General features: G+C 41.6%; 2 protein-coding genes across 4 annotated transcripts; one reads left to right on the forward strand and one right to left on the reverse strand.

Moving 5' to 3' along the window:
* Window positions 1-337: 337 nt before the first annotated feature.
* LOC142183060 (uncharacterized) lies at window positions 338-7,412 on the forward strand. 2 transcript variants are annotated; one of them, XM_075257965.1, is made up of 5 exons: window positions 338-382; window positions 1,392-1,569; window positions 1,892-2,077; window positions 2,845-2,968; window positions 3,601-7,412. In XM_075257965.1, exons 2-5 carry the CDS (start codon window positions 1,492-1,494, stop codon window positions 4,650-4,652), a joined length of 1,440 nt encoding a protein of 479 aa, XP_075114066.1. In that variant the 5' UTR covers window positions 338-382; window positions 1,392-1,491; the 3' UTR covers window positions 4,653-7,412. The 2 variants fall into 2 exon arrangements, with proteins under 2 accessions (XP_075114066.1, XP_075114067.1); XM_075257966.1 differs by having other exon boundaries at window positions 3,604-7,412.
* A 2,943-nt stretch (window positions 7,413-10,355) lies between these two features.
* On the reverse strand, window positions 10,356-19,761 carry LOC142183035 (uncharacterized). Of its 2 annotated transcripts, none has more exons than XM_075257927.1 (13): window positions 19,722-19,761; window positions 17,309-18,391; window positions 16,470-16,623; window positions 15,196-15,375; window positions 14,987-15,110; window positions 14,807-14,892; window positions 14,612-14,723; window positions 13,762-13,895; window positions 13,461-13,652; window positions 13,263-13,383; window positions 13,085-13,182; window positions 12,800-12,902; window positions 10,356-11,559 (listed from the first exon to the last, which is right to left on the reverse strand). In XM_075257927.1, the coding sequence occupies exons 2-13, from the start codon at window positions 18,382-18,384 to the stop codon at window positions 10,718-10,720; spliced, it is 3,222 nt and encodes a 1,073-aa protein (XP_075114028.1). In that variant the 5' UTR covers window positions 18,385-18,391; window positions 19,722-19,761; the 3' UTR covers window positions 10,356-10,717. The 2 variants fall into 2 exon arrangements, with proteins under 2 accessions (XP_075114028.1, XP_075114027.1); XM_075257926.1 differs by lacking the exon at window positions 19,722-19,761 and adding an exon at window positions 19,438-19,497.
* Window positions 19,762-26,741: the final 6,980 nt, after the last annotated feature.

The raw sequence follows: 26,741 nt of genomic DNA on the forward strand, positions 1-26,741 counted from the left end.
ATTCACCTTATGGGGGCGCTGTAATGTACACTATTCTGGAGGCACTGGTGCTGTTACTGTTCATGTTATGGGGGCGCTGGAGTTGTGGCTGTTCTGAGGTGAAGCAGGGTCTTCTCCTATTATGGAGGCCCTGTGGTCACACAGAATATCCTCCTGTCTGTCAGTCTATCGCCCGTCCTTACTTCCCTTGCTGTAGCTAGATGTCTAGGAGCAGCCATACTGACTACAGCTACATAGGGGTAATGAATGACGTCATATGTACTGCGCTGCATTCCGGAACTAACTACGTCCATGCTCGTCCCTTCTACCATGACGTCAGCTCTAATCCGGAAGTAATCCCTGCTGTGGTTGGACGCCGACTTCCTGGTTGGACCGTGAGGAGGTGAGTGGTGCCGGGTGTCTGCAGGTTTCTTCCCAGGACGGCTTTTAGTCTCTGTTATGTCGGCCCGGGTGGCTGCTGTGATGACTCGGCTTTATAACGCTGCTAGATGCAGTTGTGGTGTACAAGACGTGTCTAGTCCTGTAGGAGAGGACTGGGGGAGCCTATACCCCCATGATGACGTCATGCACCTCCAAACATCACTCTAGGAGTTGGGTAGAAGTAATCCATGTGTATTAGCTCATCTGGCCTGGAAAGGTCGCCATAGTCCTGACATGAATCCACATGATCAGCTCTCCTTGTAGTATTGGTGTATGAGGTTCTGCATGATCAGCTGTCCTCTTAGCACTGGTATACATGTCCATAGATCACCATGGATCTACATGATCAGTTGTCCTAGTAGCACAAGGTATACATGTCCATAAATTTAGTGTGACCATTGTATATCTAATATATATGGTTAACTTAATGTTCTAAGCAATTGTTGTATGTGTTTTATGCTGCTATATGTCACTGGCTGGCAGCAATGTGTATGGCCGTGTGTCCCGCTATGCATTGAACTCCTTGAAGGGGTTTTCCAGGCTTCATCACTTGATGGCTTGTTCTGAGGTCATTGATTGACCATGTGTCTATTGCCTGGGTCCCGCACAGATCATCTCTTTGTGGTAATGGTGCCCCCTGAGTACCCACTTTCGCTTCACAGGCCATGTAACATCACATTCTCAGGTCACACGACCTGTTCGGCGTTCAGTCTCATTCAAGAGAATGGTGCTGAGCTCTGATACCAAACACATCTGCTACACAACGTACATGGTTCTGGGTTTCTGTTCACTCACCTGAACACTGCAGTTTCCTCAAACATCTGATGGGTGGGGGTCCGTCTTATCTTCATCTCATCAATCAATAAGCTCAGGAAACCCTTGAATGTTTTTATGCCACAAGCTTCTTGAATGGAGATGTTTTTAACATTGACTTTAACAATAACTTTAGCAGATTTTCTTCTTTTCCTTAGCTCCATTAGAAACTTTTACATTTGAAGAGACCAATATCTGAAGTCTGGCAGAACTTTCTAATAAACCACACAGCTTCATTCAGACTGTCAACCTGACTAAATGGGGAAGGACAGAAATCACGTGACTGAGAACATACTGAAACTGACCTTGGAGATCATATATCTGCTGACAGGAGAGGTGAGAGCTCACATACCTTTGCTTATTCCACCTTATAGGACATGGATGTGACTTGGAGGACAAAATATCAGGGCTGTGGAGTTGGTCTGCCAAAGCACTGACTCGGACTCCTCTATTTGTCCAAAGTCTGACTCCTGCCGTGACTGCTTCATAAATGGCGGACAGCCATGGCAGTCATAAGCATCTAATTAAGTCATAAAGCATCTAATCCACTAAATAATATCAATAATGGTGTCATATAATTGAAAATAATCATTTTATTTTGAAGTCAGAGTCCACGGTTATTTCATTAGGAATCACTCTTATATTTATAACGATATAGGATTATGGACCAGTGAAGAAGTCCCGGAAGCAGACGACCTCTAGCAGTCGACCTACTGTGTCAGGAGCATGGGGCACAACCCAGAGCCCCACCAGGGAGCCTGCACCGCATTCACTGATAAATGAGAAGACCAACAAGAAGATCCTAGAACTCACCAACAAGATCATTGAACTCCTGACTGGAGAGGTGAGTGCTGCTGGGATATGTATGTATACTTTGTGTTCCCAGTGTATAGAGGTGCGCTGCCAGTGCAGGAGAACACATTTCTTCCAACAATGGTTTATTGCAATATTTACAATGTGTTTCAAGGTTCATCTACAAAATTAAGTATTCAACAAACATTTAATGTCAAGGGTTAAAAGGGCTCTCAAAGTGTGGACAGCCTATCCTTAGGGTATGTCATCAACATGCGATCAGTGGGGATCAGGCACCCAGCACCTTTACCAAACAGCTGTTGGAAGAGACTGCAGCGCTCTACAAGCGCAGCACTCTACATTTGTATCGCGACTGTACTTTGTATTGCAGCTCAGCCTCGTTCCATTGAATAGGACAGGGCTGCAGTCGATAATTATGACATCACATTGTGAACAGCTGATCTATGGTCGTTGGATCCCTGTTGATCTAATATTGATGATTATCCCCAGAAGTCCACTGTAAGGGCTAGAGGTCACAGGAAAACCCCCCCCATCATCAACATATAGAAACCTATTCATTCTACATAATTACAAATGTGTATGTAAAAAGGCATAAAACGTAACTATACACATATCCATCTATCTGAGCCTCAGTGTATAATAAGCATTCAGTATATGGCTTCTGTAACCTCATTCAGACTGAATGCAAAGAACACTGCTATATAGATGGATTTCATATACAGTATTTAGTCATGTAATACAGTCAGGATGACATTAAACAGGTGTTGTCTGCATGATGACCATATCATTGTGTGTCAGGTCCCCATCAAGTTTCAAGATGAAAATGGAGATTCTTTAATGGAGGAGTGGGATTATTTTGAAAGCGAAAAGGATCCTAACATGAATGTCAAGAAGGAGACTCACCAAGGCTCTGATTCACCAGGTATAAGATTTCTAACATTAGTTGTGTATCCAGTCTATGGAATCCTCTTCAAAGCTTCCACATTTGTGACATTTCTGTCACTTAAACTGTATTTATTTTTTTTTGTAGATTGTGAGCCCCATATAGGGGAAAAAAAAGTACATTGTGAACCCTATCAGTATGTCTTTGTAGAATGGGAGGAAATCCATGCAAATGTTGTTCCTGGCGAGAGTCGAACCCAGGACTCCAACGCTGCAAGGCTTCAGTGTTGTTCCTGTCACTTAAACGTTAATAGTTGTCTTTGGATAAAGTTTTTTGTGATCTTCATCTCCATATATTTCGAGTTCACTTGTGAGCTCGGTGGACTGGTCTGACCGTGGTATTTTGCTGATCCGCCACTAAGAAATTCCAGTAAAAGAATTAACCAGTCATAAAATTAGAGATTTATGGAAAACTTGGAGAGAACTTTTTTTTTTTTTTTTTTTAACTTTCATCTTGCAGTCTGTAGTCGGTCCTTCAAGGTGTGATCTAAGTCAGGTCAAGCAGAACCGCAATTCTAGCAGAAATCTGGATTTGCCTTGTCGTAAAGGCTTCTATTCTTTGCTTATGTATAGTAGTGACTGTAAAATCTTACCACAGTCTTTGTTTCCCAGCAGATTTCAGTGATGATACAGACATATCAGGAGGGTCTCGCTCTCCTAGTTCTTCACCCGATCGTATCACTGCAAGATACTCATCGGATGGCCTGGATGATCACAGTCCACAGAACTCTATAGAGACACCAGATTCCTATAAAGAGCCATGCCCCACCAAGACTAAAATATATATACGTACCCAATATACACAGTATTCACCTTCACGTGTTAAGGAGGAATCAGTCTCACATACTGGAGAAAATATCTCAAACACTGATCTCTATTCATCCTCTGAATACTCACCAAATCCATATACTTATACTAAAGAAGAATCCACGTCAGGTAAAGCAGAAAATCTCACTAACTCTGAATTGTGCATAAATTCCCAACAGTACGCGGACAGATACACACCTAGAGATGATAACAAAGATTCATTTTCTGGTGTTAAGGAGGAACCAGCCTCCGGTGATGACGAAAATCTCATGGACCACCCATTACCATCGTGGATTTATACTAAAAGCGACAACAAATTTAAAAAGAAAGAACCCATGTGTTACATTTGTGTAGAATGTGGCAAGAACTTCCCATACAAGTCACATCTTGTTCGTCATCAGAAGATTCACGTGGAAGATAGGCCGTATTCTTGTATTGAATGTGGCAAAAGCTTTAAGTTGAATTCTAATCTTATAAGTCACCTACGAATCCACACCGGACAGAAGCCATTTTCTTGCTCTGCGTGTAATAAGAGTTTTATCAGCAAGTCTGAGCTGGTTAAACATGCGAGAACCCACACAGGGGAAAAACCATATTCTTGCGTGGAGTGTGGAAGACGCTTTTCAAGAATATCAAATCTCATTGACCATAATAAAATACACACTGGTGAAAAACCGCATTGCTGTACTGAGTGTGGAAAGTGTTTCCGACGTCATTCCAACCTGCTAAGTCACCAGAAGACTCATACGATGGAGAAAGTCTATTCCTGCTCACAATGTTCGGCAGGTTTCCTCACCAACTCTGAACTTCTTAAACATCAGAAGACTCATTCAGAAGGAAACAGTACTGTCCAGTGAATGTGGTGTCTGGGATGTGAAGATTCAAGAGCATCTCAATCAATTAGAATATCATCAAAAAGTTATTATTTTCAATTGAAAAAGTGTAACCCATATATTGAGTCATTACAATCAGGGAGAACTTTTTCAAGTTCACTCTGACGAAGCGAAATCAGACCATCTTGACTTGCTGGATATGTCTCTATGATTGAAATGTTTGTGCAGTATACCCTTGAATGATATTCCTTGTATGATTGCATTTGTCCAATTGTTTTGGTGCACTCTACTTGGACACATGCATATGGTGTAATGTGCAATCTGATTCATATACATATATATGCATGTTTCTATTTGTCCAGTGTATGTGTGTGTATATATATATATATATATATATATATATATATATTGTGGGGAAGGAAAGCTCAGCAGTTTTAGCAGCGGACCCAGACAGTCAGAGACAGACTACAAAATCAGTTCACCAGGTTTTTATGTCCGTGCATTTACTTTCAGGCAAAAATAGTAATGCAAACTCCTGCTCGTCTGAGCGACTAAGGTAGGGTTCACACTACCGTTGGTGTCTGCTCAGAAGGTATCTGTTTAAAAAACAAACAACTACAACAAAAAAAACGGACACCTATCTTAACGGACACAAATCAGTTACTGTCTGTTATATGTCTGTTGCCCATTGTTGCCTCAATGTTAAAAAAAAAAACCCAAATCAAAAACGGAAACTTTTTATCTGTTTTTTCAAACGGACAGAAAAGTCCTGCAAGTAGGATTTTTTTTGTCCGCTTGAAAAACGGACATGGTTGTAAACGGACACTAAAGGACACGATATAAAATCCCAATGAAATTAATGGAAAATGCAAACGGACCAGCTAGTGTTCATTGCTAAAATCTTGTACGGACAATAGCCGCGGACACCAACGGTAGTGAGAACACCCCCTAGCTAAGCAAAAGCACTCTGGCTATACATGTGGCTTGCTTCAGCCATACAGGAAAACAGAAGCTTTAGTGCACACAGGTCTCTCACCAGAGATCAGGCTGCAGGGACAGAGCCCGGCTCCTCCACTCTCCCCCAGGACTGAGGTCTTGTCAGGCTTTCTAGGCCTGTACTGAGGCCCAGCTCCCACTTATGCGTGTAAGCTCTTTCCTGCAGTAGGATAAGAAGGGGTTAAGCTCACAGGTGAGGTTTTGCTACAGCCCCGTGTTACCCTCACTCAGCACACATACGTGAGAAATCTGGAGGAGATATAGCGTCCTTCCAGGACTTTCCCACAATATATCTATTATGTGTAGAGATGAGCGAGTACTATTCGAAACTCTCGTTTCAAATAGCACGCACGCACCCATAGGGACGAATGGACGCAGGGGGTTAAGCGTCCGTCTGCCGTCTGCATGCCAGCCGCTTCCATTCATTCCTATGGGCGCGTGCTATTCGAAACAGGAGTTTCTAATAGTACTCGCTCATCTCTAATTATGTGCATTGTGCCTAGCATTATATCTATTTAAGGACATGTGCACATGGTGTAATTGGTATATATTTTTCCTTTTGCTGTGATGTTCCTGCTTGGGGACACCGGGACCTTGCCTCTTTTCAGTGTTTATAATACATTTTGTTTATATGTTTTTAATGTCATTTTTTTTATTTAATAAAATTAATTCTTGCATATCTTCATATTTTTGTTGCCACTCCTTATAGGCTTTATATATGAATTTGGATAGGTGGGGTTGTCAGTTATAGCGCCTGGTATATGAGAATTGTAGGTTTACCGGTAATCAGGTTTAATCAATGTGTCAAATTTTCTGAGATAATGACTTTTGCTTGGCTGTAAGCCGTAATCATCAACATGAAAAGAAACACTTGGAAAAGTTCTCTGTTAGTAATGACTCAATATAATATATGGAGGCCACTGTATAATATGATACAATATAATATATGGAGGCCACTGTATAATATAATACAATAAATATATGGGGGTCACTGTATAATATAATATATGGAGGCCACTTTTTCAATTGAATTACTAAAAAAAAGTAACTTTTTGATATTGTAATTTATGGAGATGCACTTGTTTTGCCCCATAAGAAATGACTCCAAGAAGAAAAAAAAAAATCAGTATTTTATTTAAATGCAAGCAATATAATGGGTTACATCACCCAAAATGTGCTGTGTCACAAATATGCAGCCTGTTTCATGTTCCTATGTATAGTTGTCACATGTTTTTGAAATCCTCCTGCATGACCTATAGAAACAAGTATTGCATTAAAGGGTTTTCTAGCCCAATGTTTGCATGTTATAACAAAGAGAGTGATACTTGTCTTACCAGCCCTTTGCCGCTCCTGTGTCACGTCCTGCTCCGGTACAGAGCCAATCTCTCTTAACCTGGCTCCACCACTGATACACCAACACAATGTGATCATTGCAGCCAATCGCTGACTGTAGCCATGACGTATCGTTGCCTTTGAGGTCACATATTAGCTGCAGCCAAGTAACCAGAGACCCTTGATGAACTGGGGAGGTGTTGGCATGGGAGTACGGTATTAGGGAATTGGTAAGGTGATTATTATTACTTTTGCTATTTTCTGAGCTGTTTAAAAAAACAAACAAACCCTAGATGTATCTCATGAGGCTGAACAGCCCTTTAATAACAACCAACCAACCAACCTCATTGTAAGGAAAGGCAATTGCACTGTATTCCTGGGACATGTTCAATGTATAGTCCTATGTCTGTGTATATGTTCTTCACCAATGACCGCCTGTTATTAAAGTGTAACTCTGCTCACAATCCTTGTAGCTCAGTTTGGTTAACTTGAGGAATGGACCCTTCAGAAAGAGGAATTTGATACAGATAGCAGATCACTGATACACATTATACAAAAAGAAATATTCTACTCACGTGCAGAATTGCGTCATAGTGGTCGGACCCTCAGCAATGTGGCACTTATCCCCCCATCCTATGGTACATGACGGGATTCAGAAGAGACGGAGCAATGTTGAGCTTTTGCTGGATTGTGTTCATGAAGCATCTGCAGAGTCCTAGAACAGTAGAAACTCCCAACAAAAAACCCCACTTTGCAAACTACAATCCTCAAGGAATTATAGCCAGAATGTTGCATTACCACATTTTTTGCTCCTCCATACTTTGCTGTAATCTTCTGGTGCATCTAACACTCTAAATGCAAGGAGCGCTGCCAGGACCTTCCAACAATGTCCTCTTAAGAAAGGAGCGGCAGCAACTGCCTCAAAAACCTATGGAGGTGTCATGGCCACAACTGGATGCTGTGCTCAGCAATGAGGGAACGTGGCAAACACTGTCCTTGGTACACTGCGGCAGGCTTGATAGTAGAGATCTGTGGCAGATATTCTAGTGGAGCACTGGCAGGCAATATGACACTGTGACTAGCATTGGGGGGAGAGTTCCGATATCTGCTGCACTGTTACGGCAGATATTTGGTATTTAAATATGTTGGCTGCTCAGGAGCTAAAGCCACCGGGCCTCTGCCGTGATCTACAGCAAAGACTTGCCTGCATTGTCAAGGTGCCATTTTCCTGGAGGCACATGGGTGCTGCCATTTTAAAGAGGATTACCAGTCCCCGGAACTGAAAAAAAGCCCCGTATAATAGAAGTAATGACATTTTGTGATGCAGTAGCATTGTAATGCATTGCATTAGTGATCAGACCCCGTGGGGGTTCAAGTCCCCTGGAGAGTCTACTAAATACAGTAAAGTAAAAAAAAAAAAAATATATAAAAATAAAAAAAATTTGAACCACCCCCCCCTACCCTAGAACACACATGAAAGTTAAAAAATCCTATGAAACATATGCACATTAGGTATTCCTGTATCTGAAAAAAGAGTTAAAACGTAAATAAAAATCATATAAAATTGGTATCCCTAAATTGAGAATAACGTGACATCACTGTGGCTGTAAAGTGAGTGTCATAGTAACGAAGCCCGTAAGAAAGATACACAAATGCAGTTTTTCTCCAATTCCACCCATTTCAGATTTTTTTTTCCAGCTTGCCAGGACATTGTACAGTATAATAAATGCCGCCATTATAAAGAACAATTTGTCCTACAAACATTAAGCCCTAATATGGTTCTGAGAGCGGAAAAATAAGAAAGTTATTGGGTTTGGAAGGAGGAAGGTCAAAAAGGAAAATTGAAAAATACCTTCAGCAGGAAGGGGTTAAATTATGGGGGTGTCTTATGTTCCGGTGCGCCCTATAGTCATTATCAAGGTGTGTAGTGAGCCGTGTAGTTGACATTGGATGCACCAAAGCCGATACTACTTTCCCATTAACTCCTGGAACTGAGGGGTTAATTCTAGTATCTTTTCTCTCACAATCTCTATACTTGGGGTTTGCTTTCTTGTTCCATCACACAGCCTATACATTCTGCTTCCTGTTGCAGCCAGGTATGCCCCAAAAGGATGTGGCGATTTTTTGTTTTCATTGTCACATTGGAAACCTATATTTTGTTATGTTACCATTGACGTAGTAATATGTGGGCTTGTGTGTGAAACATCTTAGATGCAGTGATCGTTCTTATCTAAGGGATTAACACACATAAGTGACGTAACAGGATGTGTTAAAGCCTTAGGGGGCAGGTCATACCGTTACTATAATCCTATGACGGAAGACTTCTTCCGGAGCTGGGTTCAAACTTCTAGGCCTCAGGTAGAGCCGACTGCGCATGCCCACAGGCCACAAGAAAATGGAAGAAGCGCGGTGAGGCCGTTCCTGAAGAAGATGGAAGCGGCGCTGGAGATTTCTCTTGCAGCACTGGGGACGCCCCTAATTCTGTTTGAGCGCTGGGACCGCCCCCAGTGCTGCAAGAGAACTCATTTGCATACAGATAAAAACTGGGATTTCTACCGAATAGCGGCGCAGAAGACATTTAATGGTAGGAGAAGAATAGCCTTTCTTGAGGCTATTCCGACGTGTGATCTACAAAAATGTGATTTTAATGGAAGAATCCATTAAAATAAAGTGACACGTCAGTTTTGAAAAACGAGGCCCTGTCCTTAACCCACTTTTGAGCGGTGTCCATAAGGGGTTAAAAACCGCAGCAAAATCTGCAACAAAAAATACTGTTTTTCCACAACGTGGGGCCTTTGCCCTTAGCAGTTTTCCCCTCTGCATGCTGCGTCTCTAGCTTGTATTCCTCATTGAGCTGCCATATAGTAGAGTAGAGCCAAATCTACACTATAACTGTATAACAGCTCCAGGACCATGCGGGACATATAGAGAAGTAAAGATGTGAACTGAAGTCAATATAACACTTTGGATGCAATAGAAAACTGTAGCATAAGACTAAGGCTGAGGCACCATATTGCTGAAATGCAGCTTTTTTTTTTTTTTTTTCTAGCGTAAGCCAAAAGTGAGTACAAAATAAATAAGACATATAAAGGAAGCTTCTACTTCTCCCTTCAGCTCAATCCACTCCTGGCGTTGGCTCAAAAAACACAGCAAAATCTGCAACCAAAAAAAAAGCTTCTTTACCACAATGTGGAGCCTTAACCTGAACCTGTTTTTCTTCTCTTTTTTTCCTCTGTCATCAACTGTCAATACAGCCGGTTTTAGGCTTAGTGGCTGCAGAGAAAATTGCATACTTTCAGGACTTTAAAAAAAAAAAAAAGTGACAAGAAAAATTAGAAAACTAAAACACAACAGTAACATCTTCCCTTTTAATTTGTAGTTCAGTGATGACAAGGCAAAGAATAGGCAAGTCAACAACCAGTCCTGAAGAAACTAGGAGACTTACCAGGCCAGGAGAACTCCCTCGAAACCTTGCTAAAGAATACTGCTCCGATCTTTAGGGTTAGTCTCATGCAGCAGTTTTGATGCAACTGAATATCAGCTCCGTTCATCTGAATAGGGTTGTACGGCCGCAATCACATGAATTTCTGCCCCAATGAAACAATTGGGAGAGGCACAAAAATTTGTGCAACAAAATCTGCCACTTGTGGATTAATCCTTACAGGCGAACCCTCAGATCTAATCATTAGAAAACCATTTTCTTCATTCAATATATCATCCACCATGATGAAAGCCGCATCACTGATGATGTCACTGACTGGTTATCGTGTGTGAAGAGCCTGATGTTTCATGAAATTTGACCTGTGTGTAAAACATTTCCCACATTTTGTACATAAAAATGGCTTCTCCCCTGTGTGAATTCTCTGATGCTGAACAAGAACAGATTTCTGTGTAAAGCATTTCCCACATTCTGAACATGAGAAAGGTCTCTCCCCCGTGTGAGTTCTCTGATGTTTAACGAGGTCCGATTTCTGGGAAAAGCGTTTCCTACAATCTAGGCATAAATATGGCTTCTCGCCTGAGTGAAATCTCTGATGTTTAGCCAGGTCAGATTTCTGCGAAAAGCATTTTCCACATTCAGGACATGAAAATGGCTTCTCCCCTGTGTGAAATCTCTGATGTACATCAAGATCGCATTTCTTACTAAAGGATTTTCCACATTCTGTACATGAATATGACTTCTTTGCCTTGTGAATCTTCTGATGACTCTCAAGGTAAACTTGAAGTGTAAAAGATTTCCCACAATCCGGACATGAAAATGGTTTCTCCTCTGTGTGAGCCTTCTGATGTTTTACAAGATATGACTCCTGAGTAAAGGATATTCCACACACTGAACATGAATACGGCCTCTCCACCGTGTGACTTCTTTGATGCTCCATAAGATCAGAAGGCTGAAAAAAACATTTCCCGCACTGCGGACATAGAAGCGACTTCTCGTCTCGGTGAGAGCTCTGATGTGTCTCATATTCATGTCTATGTATAAAACACTGTCCACACTCACAACATATATACGGCTTCTCCTCCAAGTGGCATTTCTGATGTTCAACCAGGCTTAATTCCTCAGTAAACAACTTGCCACAGTCTGTACATGGATATATCATTTCTAGGAAGGAAAAAAAATTGTGTAAGTATGGGAGGAACTGCCTTAAGGATGAGGCCCCACATTGCGGAAATGCAGCTTTTTTGTTGCAGATTTTGCTGCGTTTTGTTTGAGCCAAACACAGGAGTGGATTTAGCAGAAGGGAGAAGTATAAGGGCCCGTTCACATGGACACAGAGGGGGCGGATTATGGTGCGTAATCCACTTCATAATCCGCCCCCTCACAATGGTGGTCTATGGAGACCGCCAGGCTTCTTTTTTACATGCCGCTTGCGGAAAAAAGAAGCGAGGACCTTTCTTCAGGCGGATTCCGCGGCTCCTTGAGCCGCAGCATCCGCCTGGCAGCAGCAACCTCCGGGCTCGGCCCATGCATTTGAGTCGACTCCGGAAGGGGAAGCCATGACCAACACAGGTGCTTTCTCAAGCCTAGGTGTTGGTGCGAAACGGTTGTTGCCAACGCCACTGTATGTCGCTTCTCCCTCCTGGTTTTGTTTTACACATAATGTTTCAATAAAAGGTAAAGAGTTTTAAGAAAAAGTTCAACTGGGTGAGTGCCCCCCGCTTTTTTCTTCTACAAGTTCCTATTCCTTTTGTAGCCATTCTTGGCTTTGGCTCAAAAAAACGTGCCAAAGTCTGCAACAAAAAAACCTGCGTTTCTGCAATCCCCATGTTGCAGAAATGCAGCATTTTTGTTGCACATTTTTGCTGCAATCCGCTGCAAGATAGGGCAGGTCGCTTCTTTTTTTCGCTAGCTAGCAGACAAAAGAAGTGAGCGGCTCCCATTGAAGTATATGGGAGACATTTTTGGTAGAGGGTTTTGAGGCGGATTCCACATCAAAATCCTCTGCCAAAAAACTCCATGTGAACATACCGTTATTGTGTTTATTATGTGATACCTTGAACCATTTTCATGTTCTCTATATTGAAAAATTTTATAAAAATTACAGTTGAAAAAAAACCAACTGTGGTCCCGTTTTTCAATGGCCATGACTTCTGTGGAATAGTTGACACCTAATAATGACTAGAGATGAGCTAGTAGTATTCGATCGAATACTTCACTCCCATAGGTATGCATGTAAGCAACCGAACACCAAGGGATTAAGCGTATCAAATATTCACTGCGCTTAACCCCTTGGTGTTCGGCCGCTTACACGCATTCCTATGGGAGCGACGTATTACTACTATTACTATTAATACTACTCGCTCATCTCTAATAATGACCAATAACTGGAAACCTTTCTTACCTGTGCCATTATATGTAGAAATGTCGCTATCTTGGTGAGTCCCCATATCGTACATTCCTTCTTCCTCCACATCTTCAACTTTAACAACAAAAAACTCATGTTCCTGACAAAAAAATAAAAAAATAAAAAGTCTATTTACACTGAAAACATAAGTAATTGCTAAAACTATACCATTTAATATTTCCGTAATGCAAGCTGGACATCTCAGTTTATGCGATCTACACAGACGCTTTAGAATTTATGGACACATGCAGAAGATCCAGGCCAGTATTTGGGCTTCTCTACCTGCTGGTCCAGTGGGACACTTTGATCTTCTGCTTGACAATGCTGGGAATATACAGGACTAGGACAATTCTCTGGTGTATTTCTCTCACTAGCGCCATCTGTAGGGGGCACACAGGGTGACTGAATACTTTGTATATTTGTGACAATCATGTGATCAGTGTTCTAGGTTTTTTCTTACCTCTTAAAGAGTGCTGATGATCCTCCATCATGACGTCCTTGTACAGATCCTTGTGTCCTTCTAAATACTCCCACTCCTCCATGGAGAAATAGACAGTGACATCCTGACACCTTATAGGAACCTGACAATACAATGATATACAGTCATCATCCAGACACATTCCTTATTGTTATAGTATACCTTTATAGCATTACTCACCTCTTCAGTCAGGAGATGTATAATCTTGTGGGTGAGTTTGAGGATCTTCTGCTTGTTGTCTCTCTCATGTACCAGTAAGTGAGGGGGAGACAACGTTATAGGGCTCTGGCTTCTGCGCCACCGTCCAGACATACTGGAATGGCTGGTGGTGGTCTGGTACTCAACAGATGTCTTCTTCTCTACTGTGTACTCCTGTGTATACAGAGACTCTGATCTGATATCCCCATATACATTCTGAAGAATCCCAACCTATTCGGACCTAGCCATGTGATATCCTGACATTACCGCAATAATGTCTCACCTCCCCGGTCAGCATGTAGATAATCTTCAAGGTGAGATTCAGTATCCTCTTGGTCATCTCATCTCTGCCCTTCATTGAAGGGTCAGACTTTTGGATTAGTTTATGAAGAGAGTTCAAGTGAGATGAACTGGAACCTGTATTGTTAAAAAATATATAGATACTAAATACTGTATGGGACATCACATGAAAGCCTCTGACTAACTGATAATGTCCTAATCGCTATTGCATACACCAATATATGATTGTGGTAGCAAAGCCTTTCTCTACGGGCTAGTTCACATAGAGTTTTTTTGGCAGCGGATTTTGACACTGAATCCGCCTCAAAAACGCCAAATGCTTTCACCATTATAGAGCAACATGCGTCAGGAATAAAACAGCACAAAATCTTTTTTTTTGGCCCAAACAATACAAAATTATTTTTTTTTTTTAAATGGTTAGGGCTATTAGGTGTAGAAAATCACATCGAGCCATTTAAGACTCTGAATATATGAGTCAATGCACAATATCTCTCATTCCATACACATGTACGCTCTGCTGAACCTGCCTATATTCTGCATGGAAGGAGGTGAGAAAACTGCTGACAGACACTTCTAGAAACAGCTTCTCTCTAAGAAAACAGAAGGATACACTGAAATCGTACAGCGCCTTCCCTGATGTCGGCTCACACATACACACTGAATGGTTGGCATTGGAACCAATGGGTCTGGTCAATATTAATCTCACATGTACGACCAACTGAAAATCTCCTTCTCAGCAGACACTTTACCCCCACTAGCATGTGACATATAAGACTATTTGGTGACTAACCAAGGGCAGTATGGGATTTTTTTTGTATATGGTTAATACTCACCTAAATAGATAGGTACAGGAATATCCTCATCCTTCCATGGTTGGTCCCCCAACATATACCTAGGCTCTTCATCCTCCATGTTTTCAACTTTAACAACAATGAAGTCTTCACCCTGATACACATTTACAACAAATGAAGAACAAGTCCTCTACAGATGATACTAAATAACTTATAGTCGGCGAGTGCTCCAACTACCTGATTCTTTGTGATATTCTGGTTTTCATATGAATGATTCTGAGGTCTGGGAGATATTTCTGGTGGAGAATTCTTACTTGTTGCATCTGTAGGAAACACAAAGTGACTGAATTCATTGTGTCTTATGATCAGATATTGGACGTATCAAAACTGTTCTCTTATTTTCAAAGAAAGTCTCACCCACTAATGGAAGAGGCTGCTGATCCTCCATCAGGACGTCCTTATACAGATCCTTGTGTCCTTCTAAATATTCCCACTCCTCCTTAGAGAAATAGACAGTGACATCCTGACACCTTATAGGAACCTGACAACACAATGATACAGTCATCACCAGACGCATCATCCCTTATGTTACTGTCTGATGTCCTGGCCTTCCCAGCAGCGCTCACCTCTCCGGTCAGCAGCTCAATGATATTCTTGGTGAGGTCCAGGATCTTCTGTATGTTGTTTGGTGTGTGAGGTGAAGGTTTAAAGATGGTGCTTCCAGCACTGCTATATCCCCCTGACCGAAGAAGATGATTTTTGGATGTCAAATGCTCACCAGATGACTTATTCACAATTGTATAATCCTATATGGAGACAGACAATGTTAGATATTACTATATGCAGTTGTAGAGTCCCTCACCTCTTGTCATGGTCTGTCTTATAATAGGGAGTCCGTCACCAGATCCCAGCCATGCAGATAGATAGGTTAGGGTCACCTGAATCCAACCATGGTGTCCCCTTGTGAATCACTGCCTCTTTGGAGCAATGAGGGTGTTGCTGCTACCTCTGTCACGGACAATGCTTTAATTGATGAGCTTATTTCCATACTGACAAAAACCGAAATGTCCCAGCAATAGAGGCAGTAATTCATAGGGGGGAAACTACATTTAATTTGGGTGACCCTAACTATCTGAGTCTGGATTGATATGCTGGTTCTGGTGACACTCCATTTTTCTATTTTCATTTTAGACTCCCCACCTTCCAAAATCCATAACTGTGTTATACTGATCTTAGACCCGTATGGGATCTTAATTCATGGGGACAAATTTTATTTGGTAATGCAACCATTTAATATTCGGTACAAAGTACTAAAAGTTGGGAGAAATTCAGAATATGGTAAACGCCAAATCAGGTAGAAACATCAAAAGAGCCTAAATTTTGTCTTGCCTCCTATAAAAAATTAGATACAAATCGATCAATACAATAGACACTGCCCAAATTGGTATAAATAAAAAGTACATCTGACTCCACAAAGAAAGACATCATATGTACATAAATTTTTTTAAAAAGTTATGGGTATTAAACTGAAGAAAACCAGCATATCTTAAGGGCTTTATTTTTACGGCGCTCACTGTGCAGCCAAAATGACATCACCTGTATTCTATGTCTCCTGTATTCTATATGTGACTTGTATGCTATGGGTCAGTGCAGTTATGGCAATACCAAATTTATATAAGAGTTGTTGTTTTTTTACGTTTTAACCCTTAAAAAAAATCCAAACCTTTGCAAAAAAAAAATAAATATCTTTTTTATATTTCTGTGTACATAAGGCTTTTTTTTTTTTTTTTTGCGGGGCCAGATGTACTTTTTAGTTATGACAATTAGGTGGAATGTCTATTGTTTGATCACTTTTTTGAAATACGTGAACACATGTGGCATAGTTCCCTAAATGCCTCACCTGCCCACTCAACAGAAAGATGACCTCCAGGATGAGGGTGAAGATCTTCTTTGTAATCCAGTTCCTTATTTTCATCGTCCGTGAATCATTCATGGAAAGGAATGTTGTAGTGTCAAGTTCTCTCTGCTGAGGCTTCATCTGCGAAGACTCTGTACTGAAGAAACAGAAGGAAAAGGGAGTCCTTAGAAGCTGCTGAACTAATGCATCAAAACTAGAAGCAGGTGAACTAATGCACCAAAACTAGAAGCTGCTGAACTAATGCACCAAAACTAGAAGCTGCTGAACTAATGCACCAAAACTAGAAGCAGGTGAACTAATGCACCAAAACTAGAAGCAGGTGAACTAATGCACCAAAACTAGAAGCAGGTGAACTAATGCACCAAAACTAGAAGCTGCTGAACTAATGCACCAAAACTAGAAGCAGGTGAACTAATGCACCAAAACTAGAAGCAGGTGAACTAATGCGCCAAAAACTTTTCCCTGACTATACAGGTGACTGGCTACCAATCTCCCACCATGGCAACAACAACGGGCAGCACAGTACCTGCTCTGTAAGTTTGGTATGGAGAGATCAGCTCTGTCAGTGTGGTGCCACCCTGCTAGTCTTCACACTCAGACTGTTATTAGGGCCTGATTAGTCAGCGGACCTCCCTGGTGTGAACCTTTACCATACACCCTTTAGGTGCCTGGCTGGAATGTACCTGTCTTCCCAGACCACACCCTTCACTCTCTCACGGTGTGTAAATGAGATTTGCTAAAATTTCACCCCCTGATATGCTGAATATTTTCTGTGGGCAAATATGCTGCATATCCAAAATTTAGCTTAACAAATGACGTACCTAGGAACCCTGTGTCCAGCATTTGGTAGTGACCGCCGCCTCCCTCCTCTCTCCTGCGGAGTTAGGACCTGCCGGTGGTTCTCGGCTGCCATGTTTGTATCTGTGGCCCACAGATGAGAGGAGTGGCGATTTCTGTCTAATACATTAAATGGCAGTATAGACCCCCTATGATACCCTCTGGAGTCTGATTGCAGATCCTTCCCATAGAGATAAGATTTGTCCAAATCTGTTGAGTCAAAACTAATGTCTAAATTTAACATCATTTCACTATCATCTTCCACGTCATCCTCCTGCACATCATCGCCATATTCTTCCACATCGTCCTCCTCCACATCATCATCCTCCTCATCCTCCACTGGTAAATAGACAGGGTCAGCAGGTGGACTTGGCCATTTTTTGGCGTCATTTCCAGAAGCTGTAAAACACTGTAAAGGGGGCAGTGGCACCAAACTACACTGGATCCCAAAGCTGCGCTGTGAGGAGTGTCTGCTCACTTGAATCCTTTTGCTGCTTCTGCGGATGAGATGATAAGTTTGGATATTTTTATGTCTTTGACTTGGGAAATATTCAGTGTTCGTTCCAACAGTCTGCATAGGCTGCGACGCTCCATCTCGGGCAACAGAGGAGTATGAATGTTCAGATAAAAAGTTGCTCACACCTGTGGAGAAAAACGGGCTTTCAGGCATCAACATCAACCTCTGGGCAAACGTCAAGTCCTCCTCATTAAAGACATCGCCACTCAGGTGAGCAAAAGGGCTTTTCTTATTTTTTCTTCTGCGAATACATGAAGATGGTGATACCTTTGGAAAAATAGAGGGGAAGGATGTTTTTTTAAGGAGTCTGGAACTTCCTCTTACTTCATAGTCTTCTGGCCTGAAGTGTTTTGAGCAAATTCTGTAAGCTCCTTTCTTGGAATTAGAGATTTTCTCAGCCAGTTGATCTACGTCTCCAAGTTCCTGATCCAAATGGAGAAGCCAATTCTTAATAAGATCAAATTCATGAGGAAAAGAATGAAGAATAACATCATCGTCTTTCTTCCAGTGATACCAACATCCGTGGACAAAGCACGCAGGCATGATCCACCTGGACAATAAAGGAGAACACATTTATATGATACTTATTTCACTTTATGAGATGATTGAAATGGACCTGCACCTATCACCGAGGGGTCCTCTGACCCCTGATCCACATAGTGAGGACGTCACTGAGGACATCTCACACAATAGAGATGTGACACGTGTGGGAGAACTTGTCACCGCTCCTGTAACCTGAGGAATAGCTGAAGATGCTACTTCCTTAAAGAAGACGTCCAGTGGAAACCGAGCATTCTACGTCTACAGCCTTATCCTGACTGGGTATGCTGTATTACTTCTTACTGCCTCTTTGCTTTTTTTGTGTGAAGCGTCCCTTTAAGCTGTCCATATATAAGATTAAAGGAGTTTTAAAGTAATCCCCTGTACCATGGATAAGGAATAAATTGTTTTTATGGGAACTGGCTGAACCCCATAACTTGGCAGGACCGGCTGAACATATAACCTGTGCGGAGGAGTCTTGGACTTTCCCTCGACAGCAGATCTTGAGGGACATAAGGAGTGGGCTGTTGTATTCTTTATTCTTCTGGGACATGAGCGGTCCTCAGCTGACACCCTTCATCACATTCAAAGGTGATACCTCCTTGCCTGAACTGAGCATGCAGGTGTATAGGGAGGGGGTCAGAAGAAATGATTGTGGTGACCACATAAGAACTGAATATAACTAGGACATGTTCACACTTAGTGGATAAACTGCAGAAATGTATCTACAGTACCGGCAAAGTGGATGAGAGCTTAGAAAATGTCCTCCACGTCCTGCCGAAAAAATCCACCAAGTGTGGTGCGGATATTAGGCTCGCAGCGAGTCAATCTAACTTACAGGCTTGTGCTGCGACGCATCAGGTGAAACCTAAAGAACTATGAAAACAATGAAAATCTGTAGCGTATAAGTCCTGTGTGAACATACACCTAAAGCATTCCTACTATGTAGTTGTCCGGTGTGATATGACAATGTGGCGGGACAGCTGCTCACTATACAATATGATGACTCTACCACAGCAGAATACAGAGCATTGGTCCAATTCATTAGAACTGTACCCAAGAAGGAGGCTCAAGAGTGGTATGGTTGTCATAGTAACTCAGCTTACAAGATCTTTGTACCACATCAGATGGTGAGAGCTAACTAGGAGAACAAGTGGAGCTGCCCTTTAAGGATGGTCATCTGATGGCTAAAAAGCTGCCCCTTTAATGCTCAGCATCACACATGCAAAAAATATCAGATAACTAAGGAAGCAAGAAGTCCGCACAGGTACAGAGAATAAAGCCAGTGATGGGGAACACAGCGCTGCGGACAAGGCAAACATTCCCGACCGCTAACTTACCTATCACACCTGCACAACCATACATGCTAGAGGACCTGGGATGACGTCAAAGTCATGTGATCTGTGGGCGTGCGCGGTGTTAGTCACGTGACTCTAAGGGGGATGTTCGCCGGGAAGCGCTAGGCTGAAACTACGGTTGCGCCTAGAATGGAGTTGCTCCTGGTAGGTCCTCCCTCCAGCAACTCCAATCTAGTCACCTCATTAGTGACCGGGCTAGAATGGAGTTACTGTAGGGAGGACCTACCAGGAGCAACTCCAATGTAGACAATTCACTAGTGAGGTGACTAGATTGGAGTTGCTGGAGGCAGGGACTACTAGAATCAACTCCAATGTAGACTGTTCAGTACTGAAGTGACTAGAATGGAGTTGCTAATAGGAGCTGCCGCCAGAAACTCCAATCTAGTCACCTCACTACAGGAGCAGCTACGGTAGAGTGGACTGTCTATAGGAAGGAGCCAGAACTGGCCAAGAGAGACATTGTATATGTATATGATTATCAATAAGAATATAGGAAAAACACATTCCTGGACATAAGATACATCCTGTGAAAGTTTGTGAGTTTGGATGTTTGTGGGTTTGTGTGTTTGGATGTTTGTTACTCAATCACGCAAAACCCGCTCGACCGATTTGGCTGAAAGTTTCCACAAACATAGTTAATACACCCGATTGCGCAATAGGCTACTTTTCGTCACAATAGAGCACATACGTTTGTGCCAGGACCCCCACAAAACCCAAACTCACACCCCCATCTCTGCAATCTCACACACTTTGGACCATAGCAAGCCACAAAATTCATATTGCCCTCTACAGCCTCGCCCCTAACCCCACACAATCTCATATACATATACTTTACCACTTTGCCCCTCACCTTAACGATACTTCAGGAGGCTCTCTTTAACGCTCCGGAGCAGCCATGTTTGCCCACCCCCACCGCTCTGACAATCCGCGACATCGCCCACCCATGTCAATACCCCTAGGAGGTCTAATAAATGCAAAAAAAAAGTTAAAAAAAAGTAAAAAAAATATAAAAACAAATAAAAAGGATTAAAAATTCAAATCACCCCCCTTTCCCTAGAACACATATAAAAGTAGTTAAAAACTGTGAAACACATACATATTAGGTATCCACGCGTCCGAAATCGCCCGCTCTACAAAGCTATACAAATATTTTTCCTGTTCGGTAAACGCCGTAGCGAGAAAAATAGTCAAAAGTGCCAAACCGCCGTTTTTTCACTGTTTTGATTATGATAAAAATTTGAATAAAAAGTGATCAAAGCAATAACATTTCCCGAAAATGGTTACGGCTGTCGGAATATGACGACTTTTCCCCAAAAATTTTTTTAACACAGTTTTGGATTTTTTTAAAGGGTCAAAAAGGAAATAAAACCATATAAATTTGGTATCCCCAGCATCGTAACGAAACACAGAATACAGGGGACATGTCATTTTGGTTGCACAGTGAACGCTGTAAAACCAAAGCCCGTAAGAAAGTCACAGAAATGCATTTTTTTCGTCAAATCCACCCCATTCAGAATTTTTTTCCTGCTTCCCAGTACATTATATAGAATAAACAATGGTGGCATCATGAAGAAAAATTTGTCCCAGGAAAGATTAAGACCTCATATGACTCTGGGAGCGAAGAAATAAAAAAGTTATGGGGTTTAGAAGGAGGGGAGTCAAAAACGAAAATCAAAAAATGCCATCGGCGGGAAAGGGTTAACTTCAAATACTTCTGTCCCAAAGTCACTATGTAAAGTTTCTCACAACACCGTATAGCAGCTCAAATACAAATTAACTTCAACACAAAAGTCTCACGTATTCTCTGAATTACAGCAAAAACAACATACAAACTTACATTTCATATCCCATACCTTATACACACTACGAAAACCTTACCCGCGCCTGTATATACCCACTTCTACAATCACCGCAGACGAAGTCGCGGGTACCAGCTAGTATATTATAATTGTGAAATGTTTGTGGATTTGGATGTTTGGCGGTCAATCACGCAAAACCCACTCCACCGATTTGGCTGAAATTTTCCACAAACATAGTTACTACACAGGATTGCACAATAGGCTACTTTTCGTCACAATAGCGCACATACGTTTTTCCCAGGATCCCCACAAAACCCAAACTCACATCACTATCTCTGCAATCTCACACACTTTGGACCATAGCAAGCCACAAAATTCATATTACCCTCTACAGCAGAGGTCAGCAACCCCTGGCACACGTGTCAAGAGTGGCACTCCTGCCATATTTCACTGGCACACCAGCAGCACAGAACCTGCAAGAGTTAAATGAAGTCGGAGCGTCCCTTCAGTGCTCTGCTAGAGCTGAGGCATAAGGACACTCCCCTTCTCTCACTGCCCTCCAATGAGAGGGGTGCAGGAAACCCAGGGGGTGGAGCTTAATCGCTCAGGTCTCTGCCTGCTATAGTGATAGCTCCTGCCGTCTGCATCCTGCAAACGTTCCCGAGGAGGAGAGGAAGCTGCTAGCAAAGTGAAGAAACACCCAGGTCCCTTCCTTTACTTCCTATTCTCATTAATGTCAGGCATTTGGGGTTATTCGTTTAGTGTTAGTAACTCCATGTGCCTCACATTAATAGGAACAAACCCCATCATGTCCCTCATATTAACCCCTGTGTGCCCCATATAAAGGTTACTAATATGTGAGACATATGGAGGTACTAATAAAAGACCTCAATAATGAAGATACTTAATTATTACCTCCAAGTCTCTCACATATCAGTAACTCTTACACAAGGGTTAATGTGAAGGACATGATGGGTTACTAAACTGTCATGCACAGGGCCAGACTTTATGTTGCTTGCTCCAGAGTATCCTGTGCCCAAAACTTACATATACTGGTGGAAAATAACAAATCATACAATGTCGTATATCAAAGTATAAATACCTCTGTCCACATTACACATTACATTCAACACAAAAGTCTCACGTATTCTCAGAATTACAGCAAAAACAAGATACAAAGTTACATTTTATATCCCATACCTTATACACACTACTAAAACCTTACCCGCACCTGTATTTACCCAGTTCTACAATCACCGTAGACGAAGTCGCGGGTACCAGCTAGTATGTGTATATATATATATATATATATATATATATATATATATATATATATATATATATGTGTGTGTGCATATATATGTGTGTGTGCCTATATATGTGTGTGTGCATATATGTGTGTGTGTGTGCACATATATATGTTTGTGTGTGTATATATAGATGTGCGCGCATATATATATATGTGTGTGTGCGCACATATATATGTGCACACATATATATGCGTGCACATATATATGCGCCCCACCCTGTATATGCGCGCACATATACAGGGTGTCCAAAAAATGTATACACATTTTAGCAGCTGATAACTCAATTATATTCTTTCTTTACAGACTGAACCCATTAAACCGAGTGATGGCATACAGACTTGACTTTGAAGAAAGGAAATTTATTCTAAAATTCTACTGGAAGTATGAAAACGCAGTAGAAGTGCAAAGACAATTTAGGAGGGAGTTTAACAAAGAACCACCTACACGAGTTACCATCACTCGAATTTGAGATAAGTTTGAAGCTGATGGAAATGTTCAGGACATCCATAAGAAGCGTTTCGGAAGACCACGCACCTCGACAAGCCCCATAAAAGAAGAAAGATGGGGCACCTCCACACTACCATGTGTTATTCTCAGGTCCCCAGTAGGTGCAATTGTGTCTGTTAATCGAACCATTTAATTTGAATGTGGCCTCATCACTCCACACAATCTTTGTGGGAAAGTGTGCATCTTCGTTACATCGTTCCAAGTACCACTCGCAATACTGTACTCTTCGGTCTGGATCATCGTCATTAAGAGCATGGACTAATCTTGGAATGTAACTTCTCCACTGACAACGTTTCATGATGTGATGAACTGATGAGTTTGAAATCCCTACCTCACGACTAGCTTGCCGCAAAGAGTTTCTTGGACTTCGTTGAAACGTTTCCAGTAATCTTTCTTCTTTTATGGGGCTTGTCGAGGTACGTGGTCCTCCAGAACGCTTCTTATGGACGTCCTGAACATTTCCATCAGCTTCAAACTTATCTCTAATTTGAGTGATGGTAACTCGTGTAGGTGGTTCTTTGTTAAACTCCCTCCTAAATTGTCTTTGCACTTCTACTGCGTTTTCATACTTCCAGGAGCATTTTAGAATAAATTTCCTTTTTTCAAAGTCAAGTCTGTATGCCATCACTCGGTTTAATGGGTTCAGTCTGTAAAGAAAGAATAAATAATTGAGATATCAGCTGCTAAAATGTGTATACATTTTTTTTGGGAACCCTGTATATGCGCGCACATATATATATATATATATATATATATATATATATATATATATATATATATATATATATATATACAGGGTGTCCCAAAAAAATGCGCGCGCACATGTGCGTGAGTGTCCCATATATATGCGCTCACATATATATGCGAGCGCATATATATGGGACACCCGCGCATATTTATATATAGAAATATATGCATATATATATAGAGGGTGTCCCAAAAGAATGGGGGCGCATATGTGCGCAGGTGTCCCATATATATGCGAGCGCATATATATGCGAGCGCATATATATGGAACACCCACGCACATGTGCGCACGCATTTTTTTGGGACACCCTGTATGTGTAAATATATATATATATATATATATATATATATGTGCGCGTATATACAGGGTTCCCAAAAAAATGTATACATATGTGCGAGCGCATATATATGGGACACCCGCGCATATTTATATATATAAATATATGCATATGTATAGAGGGTGTCCCAAAACAATGCGCGTGCACATGTGCTTCAGGTGTCCCATATATATGCGAGCACATGTGCGCGCGCATATATATGGGACACCCAGTATATATATGCGAGCACCCTGTGTATATATATATATATATATATATATATATATATATATATATATACAGTATATATATATATATATATATATATATATACATACATATACACGAGCACATATATATGGGACACCCGCGCGAGCGCATATATATGCGATGTCAGAGCCATATATATGCGAGCGCATATATATGCGAGCGCATATATACCCTCTCTATATATGCATATATTTATATATATAAATATGCGCGGGTGTCCCATATATATTTCTTATAGTCCGAAAAATACGGTATATGCGCTCGCATATATATGGGCTCGCATATATATGGGCTCGCATATATATGGGCTCGTGTATATATATATATATATATACATAATGTATATATATATATATATTTTTTCCCCCCAAATTTCGGAGGAAAATGAGGGTGCGTCTTATAGTCTGAATGTGGGGGGAGGAGCGGATTTACAGCATGGCCGCGCTACTGCCACCGCTGGTTTTCTTCAGCGGCAGGAGCGTGACAATCTGCAGGCCCCGGCAGCTAAGACACTCCCTGGCATCCGCCGGTCTATTACAGCAGATGCCGGGGACTGTCTTAGCTGGCGGGACCTGCAGATTGCCACGCTGCTGCCGCTGAAGAAAACCAGCGGTGGCAGTAGCGCGGCCATGCTGCAAATCCGCTCCTCCTCCACAGGTCCCGGCAGTCAGTTAGCCCCGGGGCCGGTCCCCACCGGCCCCATACCTTTAGTGATGCAGGTCGGCTCCTGCACGGCGAGGCCGCAGGAGCCGACCTGTTCCGATGACAGCCGGGAGCCTAATGAAGGCTCCGAGGCTTGTCATAGATATATATTACTATCGCGGCTGGTCTATGACACTCCGCGATAGTAATGTATAGAATCTCCCATAGACGGCAATACACTTGTATTGCAATCACTTGTATTGCCGTCTATGGGACTTGCAATCAAATGATTGCAGGTTCAAGCCCCCTAGGCGGGGGATAATAAAATAGTAAAAAAAAAAAAACCACTTAAAAAAAATATAATAAAAAATAAAATAAATAAAAGTTCACCTCCTTTCCCTAGAATACATATAAAAGTATAACATTACTGTGAAACATACACATTAGGTATCCCTGTGTCTGACAGTGCCCGGTCTACTAATATTTTTATGTACAGAGAACGTCAAAATCAAAAGTGCTAAACCGCCGGGTTTTTCTCTCTGTTTTGCCTCTGAATTAAATAAAAGGTGATCTAAGCAATAAACATTTCCCAAAATGGTATATCTAAAAAGTACACCTGGCCCCACAAAAAAAACGCCCTATACATCCCCGTACAGCTGCAGGGTCACCTGTCAATGTGGCCTTGCAGCTGTTCCAAAACTACAACTCCCATATATTAAATATTTTACCATTTACCGAGCGCATGTATATGCGAGCGCATGTATATGCGAGCGCATGTATATGGGAAACCCACGCACATGTGCGCCGCGCATTTTTTTGGGACATCCTGTATATATATATATATATATATATATATATATATATATATATGTGCGTGAATATAATACAGGGTTCCCAAAAAAAGTATACATATGTGTGAGCGCATATATATTGGACACCTGCGCATATTTATATATATAAATATATGCATATATATAGAGGGTGTCCCAAAACAATGCGCGCGCACATGTGCGCAGGTGTCCCATATATATATGCGAGCACCCTGTATATATATATATATATATATATACATACATATGCACGAGCACATATATATGGGACACTCGCGCGAGCGCATATATATGCGATGTCAGAGCCGCATATATATATGCGAGCGCATGTATATGCGAGCGCATGTATATGCGAGCGCATGTATATGGGACACCCACGCACATGTGCGCGCGCATTTTTTTGGGACATCCTGTATATATATATATATATATATATATGTGCGCGCATATAATACAGGGTTCCCAAAAAAAGTATACATATGTGCGAGCGCATATATATTGGACACCTGCGCATATTTATATATATAAATATATGCATATATATATAGAGGGTGTCCCAAAACAATGCGCGCGCACATGT

The sequence above is a fragment of the Leptodactylus fuscus genome, chromosome 10 (genome assembly GCF_031893055.1).
Source record: "Leptodactylus fuscus isolate aLepFus1 chromosome 10, aLepFus1.hap2, whole genome shotgun sequence".
Taxonomy (NCBI): Eukaryota; Metazoa; Chordata; class Amphibia; order Anura; family Leptodactylidae; genus Leptodactylus; species Leptodactylus fuscus.